Raw genomic sequence first — 25728 nt, forward strand, 5'->3', positions numbered from 1 at the left:
AACAAGCACAGCGGTGTATAAGGAAAGGCACAGTCTGAATCAGAATAGTCTGGTATTTGGTGGATGTAGCATAATCACTGTTATGATGCTTTAGAGTTGTATATATGTAGTATTGGTATAATGCAAAGCATTATCAATACATAATTTTCTCCATTTTTTTTAAGTTCTGAAAAATGACCACTACACTTTCCCTCATAAGGTCCTATAGAGATCTGTAGTTAAAAACATTACTATAATCGTGCAAAGCTGCAATTTTGTCCAGCGTCATTTCTTCTCTGTAAGAGGCATCTCGATGAGGTGCTGAGCACTAATACCAAAACCATTTTTGTCTGTGAGCAGACAGGATTTAGTTCATAGCCTGTAAGAACATCTGTTGAGCATCTCTGATGCACAGCTAATAACCAGATCTGTCTGTTGCTCTTTCCAGACCTCAATGCTGAGAACATTTCAAGGGAAAACAGAGCTTAGCCAGCAAAATCCCTGACTGCTGGATTATACTTTATGGACACTGGCACGTCAATATAAGAGCTTTAACTGCTGCAGCTAAAGCTGTCTGCTGTTTCTAAGATGAGGGAACAAATGTACAGATAAACATGCTTTTGGTTTGTTTATTTATCTTGTGTAGTACTGTTCTCCTATCTCCTTCTTTCTGACACTGTGACCCTGTTATTACAGTTGCTGAAATGATCACAACAGACAACAGGCTGATCAGAATTCAGTGCCAACACTGGTATATTGCTATATCTTCTTTCTTTCCTTGAAACCTTGTCTGCCAATCACTAAAAACCAAAGAACTCTTTGAATCTGTTCACGCTATTTTATAATTTTCAGGTTCCCTTTGTTCTCAAATGCTGTAGATTCCAAACAGTTGTTTTCTTTAAATGGGTACACTTCGGCATGCTACCTGAGATTCTTTTGCCATTGATGTACCTTGTCTTCTAAACCACTGAAGAGAGCAAATCTATTAATACTGTGAAACTCATTGCTTCCTTTGTTTCTGCAGAGTGGGTTTTATTTGCTAGCTTCATTTCAAAAAATACAGTCTCTCTTTTCAGTCTCTTATCTATGAATATAAATGTTTGGTATGTCTTTAATTTAAACAGAGATCTTACGTGGAATGCTTTTTCTTGAATGATCATTTTGATATCACCTAAGGTGTTAGTACTTCTCAAAAGGTATTGGAGAGCTCACCTTTTGGCTGTAAGAAGATGTCCAGGTTGGCTTAGCAACTTCTGAGCTTGCAGGCATGGTAGCAGTAGCATAATATAATGTCCTAATAACTGAGTTTGTAAGTCATTTTTAGTAGCAGCACTGATACCAAAGTACAAAGGACACTGGCACAGAGAATGAATTGCTGCAATTATAAAGAAAAAATTTGGAGAGAATAGCTAACAATTCTGTACTAAGGGGTTATGTTTCTGGTGAGAAGCAGTGCCCATTAGCTCCACCAACACAAGGGAAAAGAACAGATTTTCAGCATAAATAAGCCCTCTTACTTTCTTCACTCTAGGTCTTGACCTCAGGGCTTCTGAGTTTAAAATCTCTTTCTCTACTAGCATAGACCACTGCCTTAAAAGATTTTCCTCTCAGTTAACCTACAAGATGCTGCCTCTTTCCAAGCATTGCCTGCTTTTATATTCATAGTGTGCACAACAGCATTATCACTGCCCGCCAGGCTATAGTGCTTTTCGACTTTGCTTTTGAAGACATACGAACAATTTAAACGATTGCTCAATAACTCATAGCTTCTCAAGGTCTTGTCGATACCTGTCTTCCCCTGTGTTCCGCCTGAACACGTTCCATCTCTGTATTACTGCTGCGGACCTCTGGCGGCAGGAAGCTGCAGTTCCTGGGATTCCGATCCGCCTGCACATGGAGCCCTGCAGAGCAGAGTGGAGTTGCAGCCCCTCTTTCACATGGGCTGTGCAACTTACTAAGGGCTGGAAGGGCTCAGCCCCCGGGCCGTTCCCGGCTCTGCTCTCCAGCCGCGGCGGGCAGACAGGGCCCCGGCGCCCCGCATTCGCGTTCCGGCGGCAGCCGCCGCTCCCTCCGAGCCACATAGGAGCCACACGCCCGTTGTTTCCCCCTTAAGTTATTTTGCCGGCTCCTTCCCTCTCGCCAGGTCCCTGAGCTGAGCCTCCAGAAAGCATCAGCCGCCCTCGGCCGATCCCCGCTGCTCCGTGCCGGCGCAGGCCCGTGGGGCGGGGAGCATGCGCAGGCGGGGCGGGCGGGGCTCTGCAGCTGCCGCCGGCCTGTGCCGCCCGCCGGGCGTCAGTGTGGAGCCAGCCCGCCCCGGGCCACGCGCGCTGCCATGCTGAGCGGGGCGGGCGCCGAGCAGAGCGTTGCGGCTCCCATCCCCGCTCCGGCCTCGCCCGCGGCGCTGGGTAACGGCGAGAGAAACAAGAGGTAAAAGGGAAGGGTGGGGGAAAGGCGGTCGGTGCGGCCTGTCCTGTCCTGAACCCACCCGTCCCGACCCGCAGCTGCCCTGTGCGGCCTGTGCCGTCCCGCAGCAGCGCGGTGCCTGGCTGCGGGCCTGCGCTCGCCTCCGTGCGGCGTCGTCGTCCCGGAGTGCCCGCGGCCCCCCCAGGCGTGTGGGCTCGGAGCTGACGGCCGCCTCCCGCGGCCTCCCTCGGCGTGGGCAGCCGGGCGGGAGCCAGCCAGCCCGCCGGCTCTGGGTGCGCGGCAGCCGGGAGGGGATTCAGGCGGGGCGGCCGCTCCAGGGGTGCGAGTATTAAAAAGGCGCAGCGGTAACAGCTTCGCTTCCAAGTTTCAGTTTAAGCGGAACCTGCCCGGCTCCGTTGGGTTCGTATCGCAGTTGTATACTTGGTGTTTCTTCTGAGGGATATGTGTTGAGATGGGTAGGCGGAGAGGTACCTGATGTCCGTCTAGGTGAGGGAAAGTGAGTCTGCATATGTGGGACTAGAGAAACGAATGAGCAAATTGAACACTTCTGGCAAGGTTAGAAAAATCTGCACACTCATCGATGCAGAGTAATTTAGAAAGTTTCATAGCTGAGTGCCCTCGAATTCTCTGAGTTTGTCTTGCATCTCTTTATGATGTGCTTCTACACATGTGAGAGCAGGGAAGACATGGGAAAAATGAAGTGGTGCCAGTTTAACTTTAGTGCTGCCCCGTCTGGTGTTGTCTTTGTTGTATAACCAAAATTCTGTTCCAGCACCTGTCTTCTCTGCCCACTTTAACTGTGGATTTTTTGACTCCTGTGCAACACAGGTAGTATCATTCTGTTGGCTTCTGCAGGGTGGTTTGATTGATGCACCCACCAAGTGCAGTCTGTATCTTCTCACTAAGGCTGAAGCAATTTTGTGTAGTGGGGGAATTGCAGGTATACATCATTATTCTGCACGTGTGAACTTCCATTTCCAGTAAGGCCTATGGCTTTTTTATCACACAGTACAAAGTGTGCTGAGCACCCGGGAGAGGGGCAGAGCAGGCAGTAGCTTGAGTAATTTCACAGGGACATGCTGAACACTTGATGTGCTTTTGAAACAGGGGGAATGAGTTAGAAGATTTTTCAACACGATAATGATAACAGTCTCACATGTTGGCAGTGTAGGTTAGGTTGCCTGCCTTTGGTGTCTTTAGGCAGGGAATGATAATATGGTGTATGCTCAGAATGCAGTCAATGCACAATGGTTTCTGGAGCTTCAGAAATTCTGGGCAAAGTGCAGCGTTTCCTCATAAGGAAAACAGCAGTGCCAACTTGTTAAAACATGCAGCGTGTTGGCATGACCAGGTAGGTTGTGAGTGTATTTACATGATTTGGAAGCAGCTGAAGGCAGTGTTTCCTGGGCAAGTGCTTCTGTCAGCATCCTGCTGCATAATGTATCGATATTCTAAACAGAGTAGAGATCGTGACATGGACAAAATGATTCTGAAGGATGAAGCTATGATTTAATATTTAATTTCTTTGAGGGAGATGGTGTTCTTATAGAGAAAAAAATATTTTTATTATGACCCTGAATTTCTACAGCTGTAAAAATGTGAAACACACTTTTCCCCCCCTTAGTGTATAGTATGTAACCACATTGGCTGAATATAGGAGCCCAGATCACTTTGGCATCCTCCTGAGTTTATGCAGCCTGTTAGGTATTCCCTGCTAAGTCAGTGACTTCCATGCATTGTCAGGTCTGTTTAGCAAGCTTGCTTCAGGACTGAGTGTTTTAGGGTTTTTTTAATTTAAAATTCAATATATCCAATGCCAGTAAGAATTTAATCAAGAAAGAAATCAGTCATAATAATTAAATGGTGAATGCACTGGATGTGGCTGGAGTGTGAGCTGCAGAGTCCAGGCCAATTTTGTCTGTTTTCTTGAAGCAAGAGTGACCATCCAGTTGTCTAGCATGTGTTTCTTCAAAACATATGTCTGATGTTTTAATTGCCTTATTATTGCTTTATAATTGCAGCCAGTTGTTTTGAGCTATATTGCCTGTGTTTTTTAATCACAAGAATTTATTTTCAAATCAGAGGGAATATATGAAGGAGGAGGTGGAGGATTCTGCTGAAGATGAGGCGACTGAATCGGAAGAAAACCTTGAATTTGATGAAAGAATTGGATGCCTTCCCAAAGATTCCTGAAAGCTATGTGGAGACTTCAGCGAGTGGAGGCACAGGTAGGCCTTGCTGAGATACTGACATGATTCATGTTGGCTGTTAGCTCTGTCTAGAATGCTCTGGGAACAAAAACTTCATTAGGAAGAAGGCAGATGTTTGTGTTCCTTTGAAAGAAGCCAAAATTGGTTTCTTCATTTCTTTTGTGGACTGACAGAGCTCATCTTCAGCTAAACACATAGGGTCTTACCCAAAGAGATGCATTCATTGCTCATCTCAAGGGATATTTCTTTGTAAAATTGGTAAGACTCAAACCAGTGTAAAGGTTCACTATAAACTGCTAACCAATTACAACTGGAAGTGCACTATGCAAAGCTGTAATAAAACTTTCACATTTGTTGTCTCACTAAGCCCTTTTTTCTGTCAGGTTTCTGGGTGAGACTGTTAGAATGAGCTGAAATGCAAGTTGAGTTCAGCTCTGTGCTTTTGTAAAAGAGGAAAAACATTCTCCAGGGTTGTGTAAGAGCTGGCTCAGTTAAACATCAGGATGAAGAGCAGCTTTCTAAAGCTTTTTGTCTTGAAAGTGTACTTGATTTTAAGAGTAAGGAAAGCCCTGTGAATAGGTAAATATTTTACTCCAGAGCATGTGCTTATACTGTCCTTATTAGTCACTTGAGCTTTTCTCAAAAAGCTGTAGCTATAAGAAGTATCTCTTCTATTTGTATCTGAATAGAATATTGTACCTCTGAACTGGGCTGGGTTAGTTGGGCCTGATCTGGAAATAGTGACTCCATGTGTGGTACTGTTTGAATTGATTTGAGTCAGTTTGAAACAGAGAACAAAAATCTCTTGTGTGTTTATGTCTGGAATTCACTTGAATAAAAAACACAAGAAGAAGATGCAATGCACAGATCAGACTTTGAAGTCATTGTGCCACTTGTTTAGAAATAAATATCACATGGATCTGTATTACTTTGCTACATTTCCTGAATGGCAATGTTAATAGTTAAATGAATATTGTAAATAAAATAATTTCTGAGAGCTGATTAAATAACTCTTTGTTAATGTTTGTCCCATTTACTGAGAAAGCAAGTGAGTTGTTTTTATGTTGTAATTCTTAGAAAAACAATAAACTATTGAAAATTCATATTTTGTAGATAGCACCATCATTCAGGAGAGCTTCATTTTGGTGAAGGATGCCTTAAGGATCAAGACCAGAAGTCACTTAAGCATTCTTTGGTTTATCCCAGTAACCTTATAAATGACAATATAGCATTGTCTTATTCTATGCCATGATAAAATGTTAATATAGTATTTCTATTTTTAATCAGGGTTAAAGTGCCAGGCTTACTTTCTGGTGTGATAGGGGTGCAGAACTTACCAAGACTCAGTTCTAAGAGTTTCAGTGCCTTAAAACCTGCTGCAAAAGATACAATGGTGTCTGAAATGGGCTGAGACCTCATCTATGAGGATGAGAGAGCCTTTAGAAAAGAGAACTGCAAGAAAGAACTTTGGAAGTTCTGCAAGACTTTATTTTCATGTTCAGATACACAAAGACCTTTACTCAGAAAGCACCTACGGCTCTATTTGTTTCCTTGTGTTTGGATAGACATTATGGCTCCAGTTTTCCTTTTGCATTGCTAGGGTGAGTCTGGCCTGCAGGGCTGCAAAAGGACATTGATAGCCAGAATAACTGATCTGTGGATTTGCTTTTACAATATGTGCTGACATGAAGATTTTCATATACATGATAGTTACATAGTTTCAGCTGAAAGCTAGGATTAGAAATGTTGCTGGTCAAGGCAATGGTCCCTGCTGTAGCCAATGGTTGTTTCCTGATCCTGTAGGGCTGTGTGTTGATGTCCTGGCTGCCACCACTGGGCCCCAAGGGCACTGTAGGAATCAAAGCCTATCAACCAGAGGCTTGTTTTTGCTTAAGTTGCTCTTCAAAGACTCCATAGAAATGCTCCACAGAATGCATGTGAAAAATATATTCTGTCAGTAACCTCTACAAATCACTACTGTGCTACATTACTGAAGTTTTTTCAACTTAACAAAATCCATGATTTGATAAAAGGGGCATAGCAGTGCTTCTGTGCATCTGTTACTACGTTCCTGACTGCGAGCAGCAGGATGATCTTCCCTTTCCATTGAACAACCTTGCAATGTGGTGAATAGGCTGATTTTGGAGATAAGTGAGGCACATATACCAATAAGTTTTCTTTCTAAAACTGATTTCAAACCAGTCTTCACTTATTTAGCTGTCTATAGAATGCAGAGGTATGTGTTGCTTACTGCCAAAGGGAGAATCCTTTGAAATATTGTAGTGGGAGCCCTGACTGTGCAATTGTACACAAGGAATATTGGGGCACTTCTTTCTAACTGGATAGTGCATATAATGCATGCTATTTCTCTTGTCTGCTAGTTTCTTTGATCTAAAACTAGATATTAAAATAATAATAATAATGCTGATGATAATAAAATATAAGGGGAGGGACTTCAAGGTGCAACTTCTCTTTCTTTTATGTTTCAATTTAGGAATGAATTTGCCCAGACAGTGACAGTGAATTGTGGGCATTTTGTAGGATCTAGTCTGTTCTTAGGTCTTCCATATAGGGGTTACACAACCTTGCCATCATTCTAGTGTATTACTGTACTTAATGCAAAAAGTTCTTTCCTGATGCAAAGGTAGGACTTGTTCCTTTTCCTCCCTATCACTCTCTACAACTCCCTGAAAGGAGGTTGTAGCCAGGTGGGGGTTGGTGTCTTTTCCCAGGCAACTCTCAGCAAGACAAGAGGACACGGTCTCAAGTTGTGCCAGGGGAGGTTTAGGTTGGACATTAGAAAGAATTTCTTTATGGAGAGGGTGATCAAACATTGGAATGGGCTGCCCTGGGAAGTAGTGGATTCTCCATCCCTGGAGATACTTAAAAAGAGACTGGATGTGGCACTCAGTGCCATGGTCTGGTAACTGCAGCAGTAGTGGATCAAGGGTTGGACTTGATGATCTCTGAGGTCCCTTCCAACCCAGCCAATTCTATGATTCTATGTAAAAGCAAATAGAGTAGATATGAAAACATTATTCTGAGAGTAGGTTGTGGATTTATATATCAGAGATACCAGCATTGTACAGGTAATGCTTAGATTCTGGGATGTTAGAATTTCATTCTGATAATGTTTCTGAATATTATTTCTCACAATGTAAACTTTTTTTTTCTTGTCTTTTGACCACTCAGTTTCTCTGATAGCATTTACAACGATAGCTTTCCTGACCATAATGGAGTTCATGGTGTATCGAGACACATGGATGAAATATGAATATGAAGTAGACAAGGATTTTACCAGGTAAATTTCATTTGTTATAATGCCTTTAAAATTTAATTTGTCTGCATTTCAACACAACTTTTAAATGTTCAAGTGATTTTCAGGCATGTTTGAATTGAAAAGGAAATAGCAAAAGGACTTGATTTTTCTTCTGTTGATTGATTTGGGGGTTCTATTTTCTGCAATCTGTGAAAAAGAGGAATTGAGATTTCTGCAATGAAGGAGTCAAAATCATGTATGTTTGTTGCTGGAGGTCCCTGCCAAATTATTTGCTAACAATTTGGAGGACATTGTAATATGTAACTCCACATCAGGTATGTAAACCCACCAGACTCTCATGATGCTTACTCTGGCTTACACAATAAGTTTATTTACATTATACTTGTGCTGCTGGAGGTGAACCTTAAGCACTCACTATGTAGTCCAGAGATCACTACTCATCTTGTCTCCTGTTATGGCCTCCAAGATGAGCTGAAGATACGTTTGCTGTTGGTTTGATGTGCTTGTCTGGCTGTGTTAGCCTTTCTTCCTCAGGTGCTCACGGGTCCCGATACCCATAGGGCCATATGAAGCTAATGGAGACTCTGTTTGCTGAACACTTTTAAATGTCATGTGTCTGGGACTGAAATAACTTTAGAAGGTGTTTGACTGTTGCTATGGTAACAAGCTAAAGTTATATATATTAATTGGATGTCTTGTACCTCAGAAATACCCAAGATTTCTGTAATGAAAAAACAAAAAACAGAAATTCAAGGGAGATGCATCAAAAACTCATGTTAGAGTAAACCCATTCAGACGAATGGGAGTTTCACATTTTGTTTTGTTTGTTTGTTTTCTGTGATGGAAAGAGCTATGTTTCACCTTCCCTTACTGTGTAAACATTCAGGATAAAGTTCTTAGCAAAATGCTTTGTATGGTATAATAGTTTAGGAGTATTTTTGAGAAAAGATTTTTTCCAGAAGTAGTGCTAGCAAAACCAACATTCCTTTTGACATGCCAGTGTTTTCTGGGAACTGGTTTTAGCATCTTTGGAGCCTTATCCTGAATATCACTGTCCTGGGGAATTCTAGTTAGGACTGCAAATACAATGGCTTGTCTTAAGAAAAAAACAGGAGGAAGGTGCTCAAATATTTACTTAGTTTTAGATTTATAATTCCTACATTGTCTTGGTCCGCTGCATTCTGTGTAGTTCATTGTCCTATTCTAGTTGTGTGGGGAAAAAATGTGTACAGTATTGAAACTATATGTTCTTGGGAGGAGTCTGACAAACTCTTAGTCTGTCTTAGTCCAGTAATATTTAAAAAAAAATCTGTTAGGAATTTCATTGTAATATTCAACAGGGAATTCAGATGCTTTTATCTCTTAAGTTACTAGGGGGCATCAGTGGTTTAATAGTTAAAAGTCCATTTGGCCCACCCAAATTTTAAACACAGTAAGTTTATATTTATTGGTGTAAATTTTGTTATTTGACTGTGTTCCTGAAAGTAATCTGAGAATTTTAGTAATGTAGCTTTTGATACTTTCTCTCAGTGTTACTTACTAGTTTTTTGCCTTTTTTTTCTTTGCAGTAAGTTAAGAATCAATATTGATATTACAGTTGCCATGAGGTGTCAGTGTAAGTATTCCATTACAAATGGAATTGTAATTCCATTACAAACTGAAATTCCATTTCAGATATTTTGAAACATTTTAAAAGCTCTTGAGAGTGTGCATTTGCTTGCAATATAGTTGGGTATTGTTCAAAATAATCTAACAATAAGTTTTCTTCTGATCTTGATGGTGTGTAGTAGTTTTGATGGCATATGACTCACTGAAAGAATAGGTAGGAGATGTGAAGAGATTTATGCCATCTCATTTGCATCTTGCAGAACTTTTCTTTCTCTCAGAAAAAAAAAAAAAAGTAGTTGTTCCAGTCTGTCTTTGGCTGGAATATTCTGAAAGCTCATTGTAAGACACAACTCAGCATCAGGAATGTAGCACAGCTTTAATTTGTTTCTTTTGTTTGTTTCTGTTCACTGTGCATCAGTTGATGATACTCTGATATGATAGGTTGAAAAGTCAGATTCTGTGGTTTCCCCATAGCTCCCAGTAGTCTGCATCTTGCCAGATTTGTTTTTGTTTCAACATGGATTTACCACTGAACTGTGAACCTGTATTTCAGCTTGAACTTTTTTTTAATTTTGGTCTGTTTCTCATAATCTGTAAGACTCTTAATTTTTTTCTCTCTGTTTAAAATAGATGTGGGGGCTGATGTTCTGGATTTAGCAGAAACAATGGTCTCCTCTGCAGATGGGCTAATCTATGAACCAGTAAGTTGATTCTCAACAATTTTATTTAAAAATGAGGTGGTTCTGTTTTTATCCAAAGCACTGGGCTTGCTTGCTTTCTTGTATTTTTTTTCCCCACAGCTGAGCTGCACAGAACCTCCCCAACTATTGTATGATCCTTGAGTGAGGTCTGCAATGCTTATTCCAGCAATCTGCTAGGGAAAAAGTCTAGGGTTGGGATTTCTGTGTGTTCAGTCTCTGCAAACACAGCAGAGACTGTGATACTTCCAGATCAGTGTTTCTTAACAAACCAGTGATTTCTACAGCTAGTTATTTTTACACGTGCAAAATCTAGGGATAAATGCTAACAGTATGTGATATGAAAGGAAAACTATCAGTGTTCTCATGAAAAGAGAATTCATGTTACTAGTTTTTAACTAGAAGAATACTCTGATTCTAAAAAATAGTAGAAATTGCCATGGTACCCTTATAATATGGAATGGCTTTAAAGGTCATAAATTGGGTTGGTATCCTTTTAATTTCTTTATTGTGAACTGAAGGCTCTGGTACTGTTTAAGCCTGTGCTTGTGAAGTGGTTTTGCTTTAATAATACAGTGAGCTTTGAATTAATTATGCTGTTTGAAAGTAGTTTATCTTTTACAGAACACTGAGAACATGTCCCTACTACAATTCTTACATTTTCTAATAACTGAACCATGTTCCAAAATATAACAGTTTTGTCCAAATTCTTACTCATGTGTGAGCAGGAGGGTATGGTTGAATGGAAAGGTGCATTTGGGAAGGGGAAGGAGCTTGTTTTTGTGTATTTGTTCTTGGAACTTTTCCTCTTTTTATCTGGACAGTCATCTCTATGCTTCTGCAACTGCTACCATGTAGCAGTTGCCCCAGCTATTATAATCTTAGAAAGAACAAACTTCTGATACTTGATCTCTTTTGGTCTTAGCTCTGGGTAGGTTTGAGAATTAATTACAATTGAATTTACTGTCTGGAGTACATTAGTGGTAACAATACATAGATTTGAATTTGCCACGTAGGTGTTACTGGTGATCCTCTTGTGCTGACTGAGGTACAGCAGGTCTGCTAGCTTGTCCTAAGTGCTCAGTGTGGGATGACCCTAGAAATAAACAATCTGCACCTGGAACCTTGTCTTTCTTTCTCCTCTGCTTGTTTCATTGCTGTTTACATCAAAACCCATGCTTGTCACTGACATCACTTAGAATAAATTGCCACTCTTCTTCTCTCCCCTATTAGTCAAAATCTGGAAGGGCAGGGATAGCTGACTCAAATTACAAGAGCTTTATGAGAAAATGATGAAGTTATAAATGCAAACGAGTGAATAATTTAGGGAGGGGAAAGACAAAGTTCCATACTTAAACACTAAATGTATTATTTGAAGTGTGAAGTCCTTTCATAAACTCTAATGTGTGCTACTAAGTGTGAAATTGATTATAACTCCCTGCCCCTTCCCTTCTCTTTTGACGTTCATTGATGGGACTTCAGTGCTTCCTGCATGTTTTATTACATGTGTTATTTTTGTTTCAGGTAGTATTTGACCTCAGCCCACAGCAAAAAGAATGGCAAAGGTAAATTAGCACTGAGATGTGTACCTTGGTTTGTATTATTTATACCAGAAGTGGCTTTGAGGTACACCAGAGTCACATGACAGAACTATGTCTTGTGTCTAACAGTTCCAGCTTTTGATTTAAGGTTGCAAACCTGTGAAAAGGTTCTAATTACTTCACTTTTCTCATGATTCAAGACCTGTAATGGAAAAAACTGGCTTTGGACTTACCTGGGGTATTGGGTCATGCAGTTGCAAGCTGAGATGTATGGATGTGGCACTCAGTGCCATAGTCTGGCAACCGCAGCAGTGGTTCAAGGGTTGCACTCGATGATCTCTGAGGTCCCTTCCAACCCAGCCAATTCTATGATTCTATGACTCACTTAAGTATGATTCCAAAGAAATTCTTGATATTAGAAGTTAATTAGGGGGTTTGATGTGTAACACAGGTAGCTTGATATCTGTCAAAGATGAACCATAGGATCAAGTTGGTACTTGATCCTGTCCATTACTTGGTAATGAGTTTGAGTCTTTCCTATAACTGAATTGACATACTGTTTATCATCTCAACTGGGATAGCTTGGTGATGTGTGGGATCCCTGCACTGATAGTCTGGGTGTCTGTCTAGTTTCACTGTTCTGGTAACACTACTGTGAGTGCCAGAGCTTTAAGCTCTGTAGAAAATATAATTTTCAAAGTTTATTGTAACATTTTAATACTGACATGAGCCTCGTGAACTTTTCAATTTATAATTGGCAGCTGAAGCAGATAATTAATTGTGTAGTTATTATTTGGTTTACTGTTGCGTGTTTTCACACTTTGTGTAATCTTTAGGATGCTGCAGCTAATTCAGAGTAGGCTGCAGGAAGAGCACTCACTTCAGGATGTGATATTCAAAAGTGCTTTTAAAAGTGCTTCTACAGCACTGCCACCACGGTAAGAAACACTGGGATATTGTGTTGTCATTTCCCCCTTTTCTTACCCTATTTAATTAGTCTTCAACTTTCATTTGTTTAGGATTGTTTATATTTTTTTAGGAAGTCCTGTTGTTAGACTTAATACTTTGGGGTCTTAAAAGAACCAACCTTTGAATAAAAATGTGTTTCATAAGTAAATGCCCTGGCTAAAGATAGCATTGCTAAATGTGTGGAGAAATCTTGCTGTTTACACTTTATTCCAACTATCCACAAAATGCCGAGACTAATGCATGCAAGGCTTGGTGTGCCTGAGTCTAGATGCTGTGTGATTTATTTATTATTTTTCCCCAGTAGTAAAACATGTGGAAGCTGAGGTTTCTTTCCCCTTAAAAATAAACTAACAAAACAAAAACACTGCAGACAAGCAAGCCGTAAATGAAACAAACACCAAAAATGCTGTATGCATTTTCCATTATGCTGTCTTCATGTTTGAGGACCAGATATATCCTTTCTTCCTAACACATGACTGGAGAGGGCTAAAAAGTCTTTTAGTTGATGTCTTCAGATTCACTAAGTCCTTCTGTGCTTCTTTGATACGACACTTGTTAGTGCAGTTTTTGAGATGGTATTTATGCATGAGATGTGTTTAAAAAATTGTGAAGTTTTTCATCTCCCTTTAAAGAGCAGAGCTGGAAGTATGTTCCAAGTTGTGAACATCCCAACGAATGTGGGAAGAGGAAGGTTTAATTAAAATAAATGTTGAAAGCTGTTCTTGCTGCGTTGTTATTAATGTGACTAATATATTTCGTTCTGTTCATTGTAGCATTAAAAATTTTCCAACAATTTTTAGTAGAATTAAAAAAAAAAAAGTCTTCAGGGCAGCAAGATACATTTCCAGTCTCAGGTTTTCTGATCAGATGTTCAAGAATCGTAAGTTAGCTACATATGCCAGATCTCTGAATGCAAGTATGAACAGAAGCTTGCTGGTTTCATCAGACTAACCTTTATTAATTTCCCTCCCTCCCACCACCAACCCTGCTGTAATTCCAGAAGAACACGGTAAGCAGGAGAGGTAGATGATAATGCTATGTCTTTATAATAGGAAAAAGAAATCTAACTGTACTGCTCTTATTTCTGTTAGACAGTGAATATACTCAAGTACTCTACGTTTTTTTTATTTAAACAGGGAAGATAACTCATTACAGTCTCCAGATGCATGCAGAATACATGGTCATCTCTATGTCAATAAAGTAGCAGGGAACTTTCACATAACTGTGGGCAAGTATGTTCTGTTCCATTCCTGAAAATAAAAAAAAAAGCACTGACACCTACATTATATACAGTGCATGCATGCAGGGGTGGGTAGATGCCTTTATACTTTTGAGTTAATAACTTTTTTTTCTAATAAACCTTCCTGTACATGTGCTTGGTACTGTTTTCCATGCAGTGTCTTTTATTGCACAGTTAAAAACAAATTTCTTCATCAGTTACTAAAACAATGCAGTGCAATGTAGTGATTTTGAATTCCAGTGTCCTAGAGATGAAGCCTCTTGAGAATAGGTCCTCTGTACCTGTATGATGTGGAGTGGACTGCTTGTACTTGCCTTCATTCTTTGGGCTTATCTGAGCTTCCCCATTCTGCTAGTACACAGGTCACTAATATGGATGAAGTGTAGTGAACTTTTGTTTGCTTTTCTCTGTCCTCTCCAGCTCTGCTATCCTCACTTGTCTTGCCACCTTATACCATGCAACCTCTACTCTTTAATTTACCCACATGTAATCCCAGCTGCTGTTTTTGTGTGGGTATTTCTCCAAATGTCACTTCTGTCTGATCTTGTACTATGTCTCTGATTTGTCCCTAGGTGTCCAAATTTTTAAGCCCTTTTCAAAACTGATTGTTTCAGCCTTTCATCTGTACTGCAATCACTTTCCTCTTCTTGCTTCTAGTTCTGTGACCCTGAATAATGTTTTGCTTTCCTTTGCTTCCTTTGGCTCATTGTTTTATTTGCACTTCTGCTAAGTTGTTTTTTCTCATCTTGTATATTTAAATGGTTCTTAACACTGGCCACCTTTGTACCTTATTGCCTGGTTATTTACTGTAGTCCTATTTGACCTCACTGATCTCATTGTCTTTTTCCACCTTCTGTGTGTCAAAAACTTACCTGTGTTTGGTAAAGACTTGAGCTAAACAGGGAAAGTTTCCTGTACTATTGGCTGGACTGATAGGGATGAAGTGTGGAAGAGACTGCTTTACTTGCCAGACAGATTTGCACTTTTTTCTCCCCTCTGCACTGTTACCACCCCCTGTGTTGTACTTGCTTTGCAGGTCTAGGAACCAGTGTCTAGACCTGAAGTTAACTTGCTTTTTAAGAGAGCAAATACAGAGTGTAGTTACTTTGCTTAGTCATATAGTAAGTATGGTAAGGTTTTCATTAGTCACTTGAGCAGTTCTGTAGCTTTTCATGTGGTAGGTCTTGGTGGCTCTCCTAGTAGATTGCTTACTCAATGTGTGTTTGACATTTCTAAAAATGCAAAACACTGATTTTGTGTAAGGGGATTTTAAGCAGTCTGGTGTTCCTGTACCTTGTCATTCAGGCTGTCTGTGCTCAACAGTAATAAAAATGTAATGTTTTTTAATGTAGATACACACTATTTTTATATATGTACATTTGTAGAACATATATAAGATATATTTAAATATGTATGTTATCTATATGCACATATTTTATACATATATATAAAGCAGTTATATAACAGTGTGAGAGGTAATCTTTTACATAGTCCTGTTTAGAAAATTATGTCCTTTGTGTGGATTTGTTAAATATATTTTTCATAAAGCATATTTTGCTTTCTTTAGGGCAATACCACATCCCCGAGGCCATGCACACTTGGCAGCCCTTGTAAGCCATGAGTGTAAGTTCTTTGTATTCTGTCCCTACAAATGAGTATCATTTTTGGACTGTTGTCTCCTAATTCATATGTTAAGCATAGGTTGCTGTTGTAAAGATATTCTAGCTGGGTAATTGCATTGTAGAAGAAAAAGAGTAACATTCTTTGTAATGTTACAAAACACTAGGGACTTAATTTCATGTGGTTACCACTATAAGTATTATCTTTAGGTTGCTTCTACACAGGAATCTCAGATGTTCTTTGTTGTAACACAGATACCATACAAAGCCTAAACTGCCTGTTTCCTCAGATGTTTCTTTTTTAAAAGTTAATTGACTTTTGCCCTTAGAAATTTTGGGTTATGAGTCTAGATATTAAATGTGTGTTGCTGCTGTACTTGTGGAAATGTGAGGCAATGGTCACCTACTGTGAAAAATGAATGTGGTGCTGGTTAAACTTCTAAATATCTATCCATTAGTTTATGCTAGCAGAAGTGTACAGTATTACAGAGCTCAAATACCTTTGCAAACTCAGGCTTCATATTGTGAAGCTCTAGTCTTCTTAATACCATTACATACAAGAACTTGAAGTGTAGAATAACTTAAGTATTTGGCCAACTAGAAATTTCTTGTCATGAAGTTTTAACTTTCTTCAGCTCCAGGACTGGTTTTGATAGTTATAATTTGGCTTAACAGCACTTTTCTAGAGAAACTGTATTTCTTTAAGTATTTTGGATTTTTGTTGGAAACCAATATGTAGATGTATTGATATAATGATAGGCACAAATCCAATGAAATGCATATTAGTCTTTGAAATACTCCTGTATTTTCCAGTGTGATCTTTGTGCCTGAGAAGAGTATGGAATCTCATCATTTAAAGGTGATGTTTCATTCTTCTTTTTTGTCTTTCAGCCTATAACTTCTCTCACAGAATAGACCATTTGTCATTTGGAGAGCTTATTCCAGGAATTATTAATCCTTTGGATGGAACAGAAAAAATAGCATCAGATCGTAAGTATTAAAAAAAAACATATTGTTTTCTATATTTTTCTAGTGAGGGCAGTCAGACATTGGAGTGGTTTCCCAGGGAAAGTGGTATATTCCCCCACTTTGGAAATTTTTAAGTCTCAGCTTGACAGGGTGCTGAGCCATCTCATATAGATGATAGTATTAGAAGGATTGGACCAGATGACCCCTGAGGTCCTTTCCAACCTGACATTCTATGATTCTAATATGATTCTGTGTTCCTAAAACATTACTGTGTTTCAGGAATGTTGTGTTTTAGAAATAGTGTATCCTGCTGAATTTGGTAGTGAGCAATGCACCGTTCTTTTATCTGTGTGGTATCTCAAATGAACCATTTCTTTTTCATCTTGGTATCACTCTACTTTTCTATTTGGTGAAGAGCAGATTTGTGTTAGGTTGATGTTGGGATATATCTGAACAAATCTCAAAGAACTCTGCAGCAGTATGCTACAGAGAAGATTCACAGGTCTAGTTTTTCTTATAATGGGGTAAAATAAATGTGATAATGCACTGAAAAAAATAGCATCAAGAGTCTTTGATTCTGTTCCTGTGTTTAGTTTGTCACTTTGAGGGTGTATTTTGTGAGGCTGCTGCAGGAATGGTTAATGTATCCCTTTGTTTCCTTGTGTGTCACCAAAAGAATACAGTAACCTACTTAACAGAGCTGTCTACACCTCATCCTTGGACTTTCATTCTCCATGAGAGTGATTCACAGAACCTTTTAAAGCTCCTGTTGCCTCAGAGTTGGTGGGTTTGTTACTGTTCCAGCCAGAATGGTGTAGGGTACTTGCAGCAACTGCCTCAGTCTATCAGTGTTTTCTTGCAGGAAGACAGAGCAATCATAGATACATAAACATAACTAATTGCTTTAGAGGAATTCTCTAGAAGTCTAAACAAGAGAAACTGTAACCTGTTTAGGAGGGCCTTGTATAGACAATTCAGTGGCTAAAATCTACTCAAACCACTGTAAAAATGTGTGTATTGTGGCCGTGTGAAACTTGTTCAGTTCAAGTGACCTAGAAAACACTATCTGTGCATTTCATTTGAAGTGCTGAGTGGCCTGACCGTAGTTAATCTTTTCATTACATGTGTAAAATGTCAGTTTATCTGAGTACAAATATGACATAGGCCTTGGCCATGGAAGGTGATTGTGTTCCTGCACATGGTGCTAAAGGAGTCTTGGCAGTGGTGAGACTCCATGAAAAATGTCCCAAGTGTAAATGGCTCAGCTGATTAACTGTTTGAAGTATTATGTCTTTGATTTCTTTATAAATCTTTATAAATCTCAGATGGTCTTTTATTCAATTTAATAGTGAGATTTGTTTTCTTCTAGACAACCAGATGTTCCAGTACTTTATCACAGTTGTGCCAACCAAACTCCACACGTATAAAATTTCAGCGGAAACTCATCAATTCTCAGTGACAGAAAGGGTAAGTAAGAGAAAAGCAATGCAGAGAAAAATCTAGCCACAATTTTTCTCATTAGAAGCTCAAATGTGAAAGTGGAGACTTAGTTGTACTGTTGTTTTGGAAGCTAGCTTGAAGAGAGTCCTTGTAGAACTCTCCAGGTAACTAGAATTATCTGTAAATAATGTAATACTGATGGTAAAATATATGTTTGGTGGCACCTGCTAACTTCTTGTGTTAGTGTTTTCCATCTGTTGTTCTGGAGTCTGACACTAGAATTAAAAATAGATATCTGGTCATTGCCACATCACTGCATGTTAATAGTGGCATCCAGTGGTGGTGCAGGCAGAATCCTGTAAGCTATAGGTCTGTAACCTTGTGTGTAGTTTTACAAATACTTAATCCACCTTTAGCTTTTTATTCCTGTGGGAAGCAAACAAAAAAAATGCAGCTCACCTGAATGTCATGAAGTCAGTTATGAAGACTGTTAAAAATAGAAACAAAGGTAGTTTGTATGGAAAAACTGAAATGTGCAGAAAACTTCTCTGTCTCTCAGCTTTCTTGTTCAGCCTTTGGTGAAGGCTAAAAAGTTGGCTAAACCACCAACTTCATATATTCTCCAGGCCAGAGAGCTTCCCCTTCTGGGCTTGGAGAGGCTTTTAATTCTGAATCTATAAAGAAAATAGTTGTTGCAGCATAGTACACGAGCCTATCATAAGGTATTAATTTTCAAGGCTGCTGTAAATTAGAAAAAGACCTTGTGTGTACCAGTTACATGTCTTATTTCCAGAAACTGAACTCTGTTTTGATCTTTCATTCAAAAGCCAAATTAAAAAATCTTAGTGAAAAGATTAATTAAAAACTACAGATAAAGTAAGAAGAGGTAAGAAGAAAGCCTTGGCTTGGAAGGAAGCTCGGAGATTAGGATGGTGGCACACTGTAATACAGTTTGTAGTGTTCTCTAAGGGAGAAAAATCTTCTTTCCTCACAGTTCCCTGCTGTGCTTCTGAAAAATACATAGCTAGGGGAAGTAGGATAGAAGTGATGTCTTGGTGTTCACCTTGAGACATGCAAACTGCTGGAGGGAAAGGTTCACTCTAAAAATCATGAAAGCTGGGGCAAAGAGAGGAAATTAATACATAATGCAAAGTACTCCTATCTCCTGCTGGCCTGGTGATCTGCTTCATGTTTTCTCTGCTCAATCTCTGCAACATCTAAGGCTCTCCTCAAATTTCTGGACATCAGTCAACTGCTTGTTTTACTCCTTTTTTTATGAAAGTTGCAAAACGGTCACAGATTGTTAAGGAGAAAAGCTTGTGAATAGTGGAAGTAAAATGGCATTACATACTTGCTTTCTCTTGCTGTCTCTATAGCCTTGTTGCCTGAAAAGCCTGATTTTGTTTTATCTTTGGAAACCAAATACCTCTATCAGATGAGCTGGGAAAGGCTGTTAACAACATTTGTTCACTGAACAACATAGTGCATTTATTTCATAAGAGCAGATGTGTTGCTCAGCTAACCATGGATAAAAAGGGATTACGGGGAGGTTTGGTTGCCAGTGGTGAAGAAACAGGGAAGCAGAGTTTGAAAGGTATGGGCAGCATCATCTCCACTGTTGTTGATGTTTGAGATACAGTATGTATCTTGTAAAGATTTCATTCTAGCAAGGTTCCATTGGTATCTAAAGTATTTGCTGCAAGAGTAGTTATTTTCAGCAGGTTTTAGCAACCAGTATCTGCAGTAGTCTTTTTGCTTTGCATTTGGTCTAAAGCTGACCAAATGGTTTGTAGGAAAAGAAAATAAACCTTTTGAGGGTGGAGTTCTGTGCTTCTGTTTAACTTTGTTCTTTCTTCATCACTTGACCTCAAGAGGGTCAGTAAGTATTAGGGAAATAATAGAGGAAAATCAATTAAAAACATTTTCTGGTGCCTGGCCAATGGCAAGGTTCAACTACCTCCAGTCTTCTCTGCCTTCTTAGTACACTTGCTCATCCATCCTCTAACACTGAGTGTCATCAAACTCCTGAAATATAGAAAGCATTGTATACTGGTTTGGGGTGGTGGGGTTTTGTTTGTTTTTTCTAACTGTTGCAGTTTCTGTGACCTGTTACCATAAATTGAACATTATTTTGGCAAAATTTTTACTTTGGTTTGGTAGCAAAAAGAAACAGTAGGGTTTATGTCAACCTTGGCTGACTGGAAAAGTTTCCTAGCCTGTAATTTTCAAAATTACATTCTGCTTTTTTTTTTGTACTGTGTTTTGCATTGGTTTTGAGCAGCGTGTTAAATCTGCAGGTGAAATCAAGCTGTAATATATTGCTTTTCTTTTGAGTCTTGCTTGTCTTTCTTCTCTACTCTTAATAGCCTAAAGATAGCTGAGTTTACCTTCAGTCAGTTATATTCTTTACTGCTGCCCCTGGATATTTTCAGCCACATTTACCTGGCAGTGCATTTATCAAAGGCTTTCCTGAACAAAAAAATGATAGCAAAGTTTAGAAAGAAACTAAAGATTATATTGAGGTTTTTTTCTCCTGAAACCTTTTTTAAAAAGTAGAGATCTATGAGCCACACTCCCTTCTTTGGGTCTTTTGGTTTAAGAATTTGGGAAAATGAGAAGAAACTGTGGAAATTCTTTGATTAGGACTGAGACATCTGATCTGTTTAGAGTAGTAATGGCAAATCAGTTATTATTTTCATCAAAGTGCATTTCTTGCTGTGTGGCCATTGTCTGAAATCACCTGACTGACAAAATTTTTGAGAATAGAAACTTTGAAATCTTGATCTTTTTCCTTTTTTTTTTTTTTTTTGTCAAATTAATAGATTACGACATATGTGCCACATATGCACTGAGGAAAAAAAATGGTGTTGGTCTAATTTAACTTAATCTTCTAAATTTCTCTTATGCTAAACTCTAGAGTTTTGCCTGATGCTTTTAAGAGACACCAATTAAATTATCTGTGGCGTGTGAATCTGGAGATAAGCTCCAAGGCAGAAAGGGGGATGAAGCCTAATGGGTATTAGATGCAATATGTAGATTTATAGACACCCTCTGGGAAGGCTGCCATTGCTAAGGCTGTTCAGCAACTTAAATGTCTCCTAAAGGTCTCATCCTGATTTCAGTGATTAATGGTAGTGCATAAAGTAGGAAGTGCTGGAGCACTATATCATAGTTTTGTACTGTGGAGTTCACAGGCTGGACTGTGCCTCTTACCCAGGTAAGTACCAAAAGTAACCTGGTTAAACACATTCTTGTTTAAAGCACCATGTAAGCAGATCTTGAAAGGATAGTACCAGGGTGTGATAGTGAACACTGCTATGCAGCACAGAAGACCACTGACCAGGAAAAGAAGTTATTTGGTGATGTTTGACTTTTTAGAAGGTATCTAGATGTTCCCCAGCTGTCTGTTGATTACTGATTTACTAGCTCTTTATCACCACATCTGGTAAGATTGCTTTCCTTGTGACTAGTAAGAAGTGACTAACTTTTGTTTCTCTTTTTTTTAGGAAAGAGTAATTAATCATGCAGCTGGCAGCCATGGGGTGTCAGGAATATTCATGAAATACGATATCAGTTCACTTATGGTGACAGTGACAGAAGAACACATGCCTTTTTGGCAGTTCCTAGTGAGGCTCTGTGGCATTATTGGTGGAATTTTTTCAACTACAGGTAATCTAAAAATTAGATTTTTTTTTTGTCATAGTGATTATGTTATAGATAAATTACAGGGTAGTCCTGAGCCTCCAGCAGGTTTAAGGCAAAGTGCTCATTTGTGTACATTCAGATGTTCAATGAAAGCTGCAAATTTTTGGTGGTCCAATATGCTGTTTCTACTGTTCTGAGGGCCTGCTGTTTCCTTTGTGGTAGCTGTAGCGTAGTTTTATTTATTTATGGAGGACCAAGGCAATATATATAATGGAATCATAGAATGGTTTAGGTTTGAAAGGACTTTAAAGATCATCTAGTTTCCACTGCTCTCCATGGGCAGGGACCCCTCCCACTGGACCAGGTTGCCCCAAGCCTCATCCAGCATGGCCTTGAACACTTCCAGGGAAGGGGGCATACACAACCTCCACAAGCAACCTGTGCCAGTCTCTCACCACCCGTACAGTAAAGAATTTCTTCCTAATAACCTATCAAAATCTACCCTTTTTCAGCTTAAAACCGTTATGCTATTAGGGAAGGAGAAAGAGATACACACAGTGACTTCTGATATTCTGTGTCCGTTTCTAATAGTTGGGTTCTGGTGCTAAGTCAGTGCCCAGAAGTTGAGATAAAATTTCTATCTGAGGTAGCTGGGAGGATTTTTCTTGTTTTAACTTGTCAGTGTACCAGAGGATTTGTCCTTCAAAGAAAACAAACTAAGGTGAAAAGGCGTGGTTCACTTGTTGCTCAAGATGTAATAGAATATCTTGGTTAGAATTTATTTATTTTCTTGGCATTCACTTGATGGGAGCATAGTAATGAGAACTTGAACTAAGAGCTGTCTTTCAAATAGATATTTCTGACCCACAGAATTTATTTTCACCCATGAAAGTCGGGGCAGAGGGAATTAACATTTGCTTGGTTAAGTCTTGGATTTGCTTTTATTATGTGTGTCAGAATGCCAGCATCCCCCCCGACCCTGATGTTTCCTTTTTTATGTTAATTGCTCAGTATTTTGCATACTGGTTTACTGCACTCTTTTGTATAGTTTTCTTACAATACTTCCATAAATACTACAACTTTAATACTTGTGACAATTTAAATCTTGTTGGACATTGCAGGAATTTTACATGGCTTTGGAAGATTTGTAGCAGAAATTATTTTTTGCCGTTTCAGACTGAACTCGTACAGATCCACATCGGTAAGAAAAGCTCTCTAAGTATAAACACTTAAGTACTTATCATCCTGAGGATGGATGATAAGGAGAACTTTGGGACTCAGTCCCAGCAGAATTTAAGGTGCTTGCAATTAACTCTCCCCTTGACATACACAAGTAGATTCAACAGCTTTTAAAAATAGTTAGAAAACCTAATGTGAGAAGGCAAAGTGCCTTCTAGGAAGCTGAATTAATGAAACTGAGTCTCTTGGAGGTTTCTCTGCTACATTCCCTCCATTGTCTTTACTATATTCTTTTTGTTTTCATATTGCTACAAAATGTACATGTTTTCCCAGCCCTATTTAGTCTCCCTCCCTGGTATACTCTTCTGCTTGGCTTGATGACTGAAGGAGAGCCACTGTGTGCCTGTTTCTGCTGATTAGCCTGCAGGTTACTGCCAGTGTGAAAGAGCTGAAGAGCTCATTTACTTTTTCCTTCACTGGGCATCAGTAGGATTTCTTCTCCAGCAATTACTTTATTTTCCTTCTGTTTTTACCACTTAAGCCTGTAGGTAACTTTTCAGGCTTCTGCCTTTCTCTGAAATTTTGTTGAAGTTTGCCAGCTGGCAAGGTTATGTGAGTGGAGGGAGAGGAGAGAAGGCCAGCAGACTTGTATAATTTTTGGTTGAGAGACCAGGCAAGAGGTATACAAGAAATGCCCAAGAATCAAGAAGTGTGTGTTTTGGAGGAAAGAGGGAGATTCTCTTTCTGGACAGGTCATTAGTAACACTGTGTTTTTGTTTAATTAGGTCTCACTTCCTGATGGCCACTCAAGCAACCACTTACCTCTAATTACAGACAACAGCACGCATTAGCCACCTGAGGATTTTCTTTCTTCCTACCTGATAGAGAAGACACTTTTTTATAATAAAGAAAATGTTGTGCAATATGCTGAGACAGTGCTGATGGGCAGCAACAGTGCTGATGGGCAGCAAAAAATGAAGCCTTTACAAAAAAAACAAACGACAAACCAATCAGCAAAACAATTTGTGTAACTTTTTTTCTTTCTGTGTGCACGTGGAGTCATAGGAGGTTGTGAGACCACTGAGGAGAACCATCTTGTGGAGATTAAAGGAGCATTGCTGCCAGTACAGTACTCATGGTCGAGCTGAACATCTTTGTGATGACTGCCATTGAAGCACCTTGGTGATCTCAGTTCTGTGCCTGGGAAGGCTCACAGACTCTGAGGGGAAAAGGGTAGAAATGGGATGTGTGGAAGGGCTGGGCATCAGGCAGAGAAGGACAGTAATATTGCTGGGGTTCCTCTTGGGTGTACAAATTGGGGTTTGGGTTTGCTTATTCTTTCATAGTGGTGAAGCTGAGGACGAAGATGCAATTCTTACAGGTGGGGAGCAATCCTAGAAAATCCTGAAGGGGGAGATGAGAGAGAACTTGGGGAGTAAGGTGGAGTCCAAACCATAATGTTGGTCATAGCAGCTGCCTTTCTCTAGTCCCACAGCTCCTTAGAGGAAGAAACATAATGAGGAGCAGAGGAGTTCCTCAGTGCTTTTCACACAACTGCTTTGGCAACAGTGAGAATATAACTTCTGGTGTTGTGGAAGTGCCCAAGGACTCTGAGGATGGGCTCCAGTGTACACAGATTTTTGACTTGGAGTAAGAAGCCTTTTACATAGTGCATTTGACTGTACTTTTGATAAAAGGCAAGGCTCCCTGGCAAGAAAAAAAAAAAATCAGGATATCTCTGTATACCTCTTCCTTGGTAAAGGAATTGCTTTGATGAAACCTTTGTGGTACCCCTGGTGCTGCTAGTATGTAAGCCATGCTATATAAATTCTGGAGATGGGGAGGAAAAAGCAAGAAGCTGCTTTGCTTTGTTTCAGCTAAGTACTGCAGAAAGGTGGAATTTGGGGTAGGTGGGAGGTCTGCTAGCCCAGGCAGGGAGCTGTGGAATTCAACTTCAGGTGGCAGGTGACTTCAAGGAATCTGAATTATCTCATCATCTGACAGATCATGAGAAGGGATCTGCAGAATTAATCCTTATTGTACATGAAGGTTTTTGTAAAATAAATGAAGATAGCAATATTGTAAATATGCTACTGAGAATGAGTGTTGTTAATGTAGATGGTGCTTTGAGAAACTAAACATCCTCTTACTGATGAACTACTGCCATACACCTGTGGTTCAACAGTTGCTCCACCAGGGTGATAATTAATGATATGATTCCTTCATAGCAAGATGGGTTTAATAATATATTAGGAGATGATGCTGACCCTGGCCTTACTCAACATGGAATGGATATTATGATTGAGAGGACTAACTATGAAAAATAAAAAAGTCTGTGGTGTTGTCAGATTTTGCTGACTTCTGTTAATGTACTTTACAGGACGCTTGGATCTTGGTGGTGAGCACAGTGTAAATAATGCAGCTAATTTGCTATGCAAAGGGCTTACTAATTAAGAAAATACATGAAATGGTAAATAAAATGTGGGAAATGAGAGAGACCTTTTTTCAGTTTGACTGTTGAGAAAGACAAAAGTTCAAAGGAGCCAGGTCCTTGGGAGTGACAGTTGGGGTTGGGGTGTCTTCTGTGGGTTTTTTGACACTGATTGAAACTCCAGTAACTTGAGAAACTCTTATCCTCGGTGAGCAAGAAAGTCAAAAGCTGTAAGTTTTTTGCTCCCGTTACTCTTTGGCATTTCCCTCTCAAGTTTCTTCTCTACTTCTGCTTGGACTCCTTTGGGCTTTGTCCTGACACTTGTTTCTTCACTTCCTAGAACAAATTGTGCTGGTGGGAGATGCTGACCTCAGCTGACTTTCTGTACCAGAACTTGAATGTTTTTTTCTAGTCTCACATAAAAGAGCCAAGAGGCTTGGTGTGTCTTAAATCCTTGTGTGGTGTACTCATGTTGTTCTATCTAGACCAAAGCTGA

At 39.5% G+C, this 25728-nt stretch overlaps 1 protein-coding gene across 2 annotated transcripts; it reads left to right on the top strand.

Annotated features, from left to right (window-relative positions):
• Positions 1-2207: 2207 nt before the first annotated feature.
• ERGIC2 (ERGIC and golgi 2) lies at positions 2208-25148 on the top strand. 2 transcript variants are annotated; one of them, XM_030458393.1, is made up of 15 exons: positions 2208-2406; positions 4486-4631; positions 7806-7914; positions 9462-9508; positions 10132-10202; positions 11724-11764; positions 12577-12678; positions 13710-13718; positions 13846-13941; positions 15517-15572; positions 16460-16558; positions 17907-18004; positions 21484-21646; positions 22744-22823; positions 23587-25148. In XM_030458393.1, the coding sequence occupies exons 2-15, from the start codon at positions 4526-4528 to the stop codon at positions 23650-23652; spliced, it is 1143 nt and encodes a 380-aa protein (XP_030314253.1). In that variant the 5' UTR covers positions 2208-2406; positions 4486-4525; the 3' UTR covers positions 23653-25148. The 2 variants fall into 2 exon arrangements, with proteins under 2 accessions (XP_030314253.1, XP_030314261.1); XM_030458401.1 differs by lacking the exon at positions 13710-13718 and having other exon boundaries at positions 2254-2406.
• Positions 25149-25728: the final 580 nt, after the last annotated feature.

The sequence above is a fragment of the Calypte anna genome, chromosome 1, assembly GCF_003957555.1.
Source record: "Calypte anna isolate BGI_N300 chromosome 1, bCalAnn1_v1.p, whole genome shotgun sequence".
NCBI lineage: Eukaryota > Metazoa > Chordata > Aves > Apodiformes > Trochilidae > Calypte > Calypte anna.

Excerpts from the sequence above, each read along its gene's own strand:
- ERGIC2 (XM_030458393.1), top strand. The coding sequence starts at position 4,526 with ATGAGGCGACTGAATCGGAAGAAAACCTTGAATTTGATGAAAGAATTG. Across the intron at positions 4,632-7,805 it reads TTCAGCGAGTGGAGGCACAG|TTTCTCTGATAGCATTTACA; the intron begins GTAGGCCTTGCT and ends TTGACCACTCAG. Across the intron at positions 7,915-9,461 it reads GTAGACAAGGATTTTACCAG|TAAGTTAAGAATCAATATTG; the intron begins GTAAATTTCATT and ends TTTTCTTTGCAG.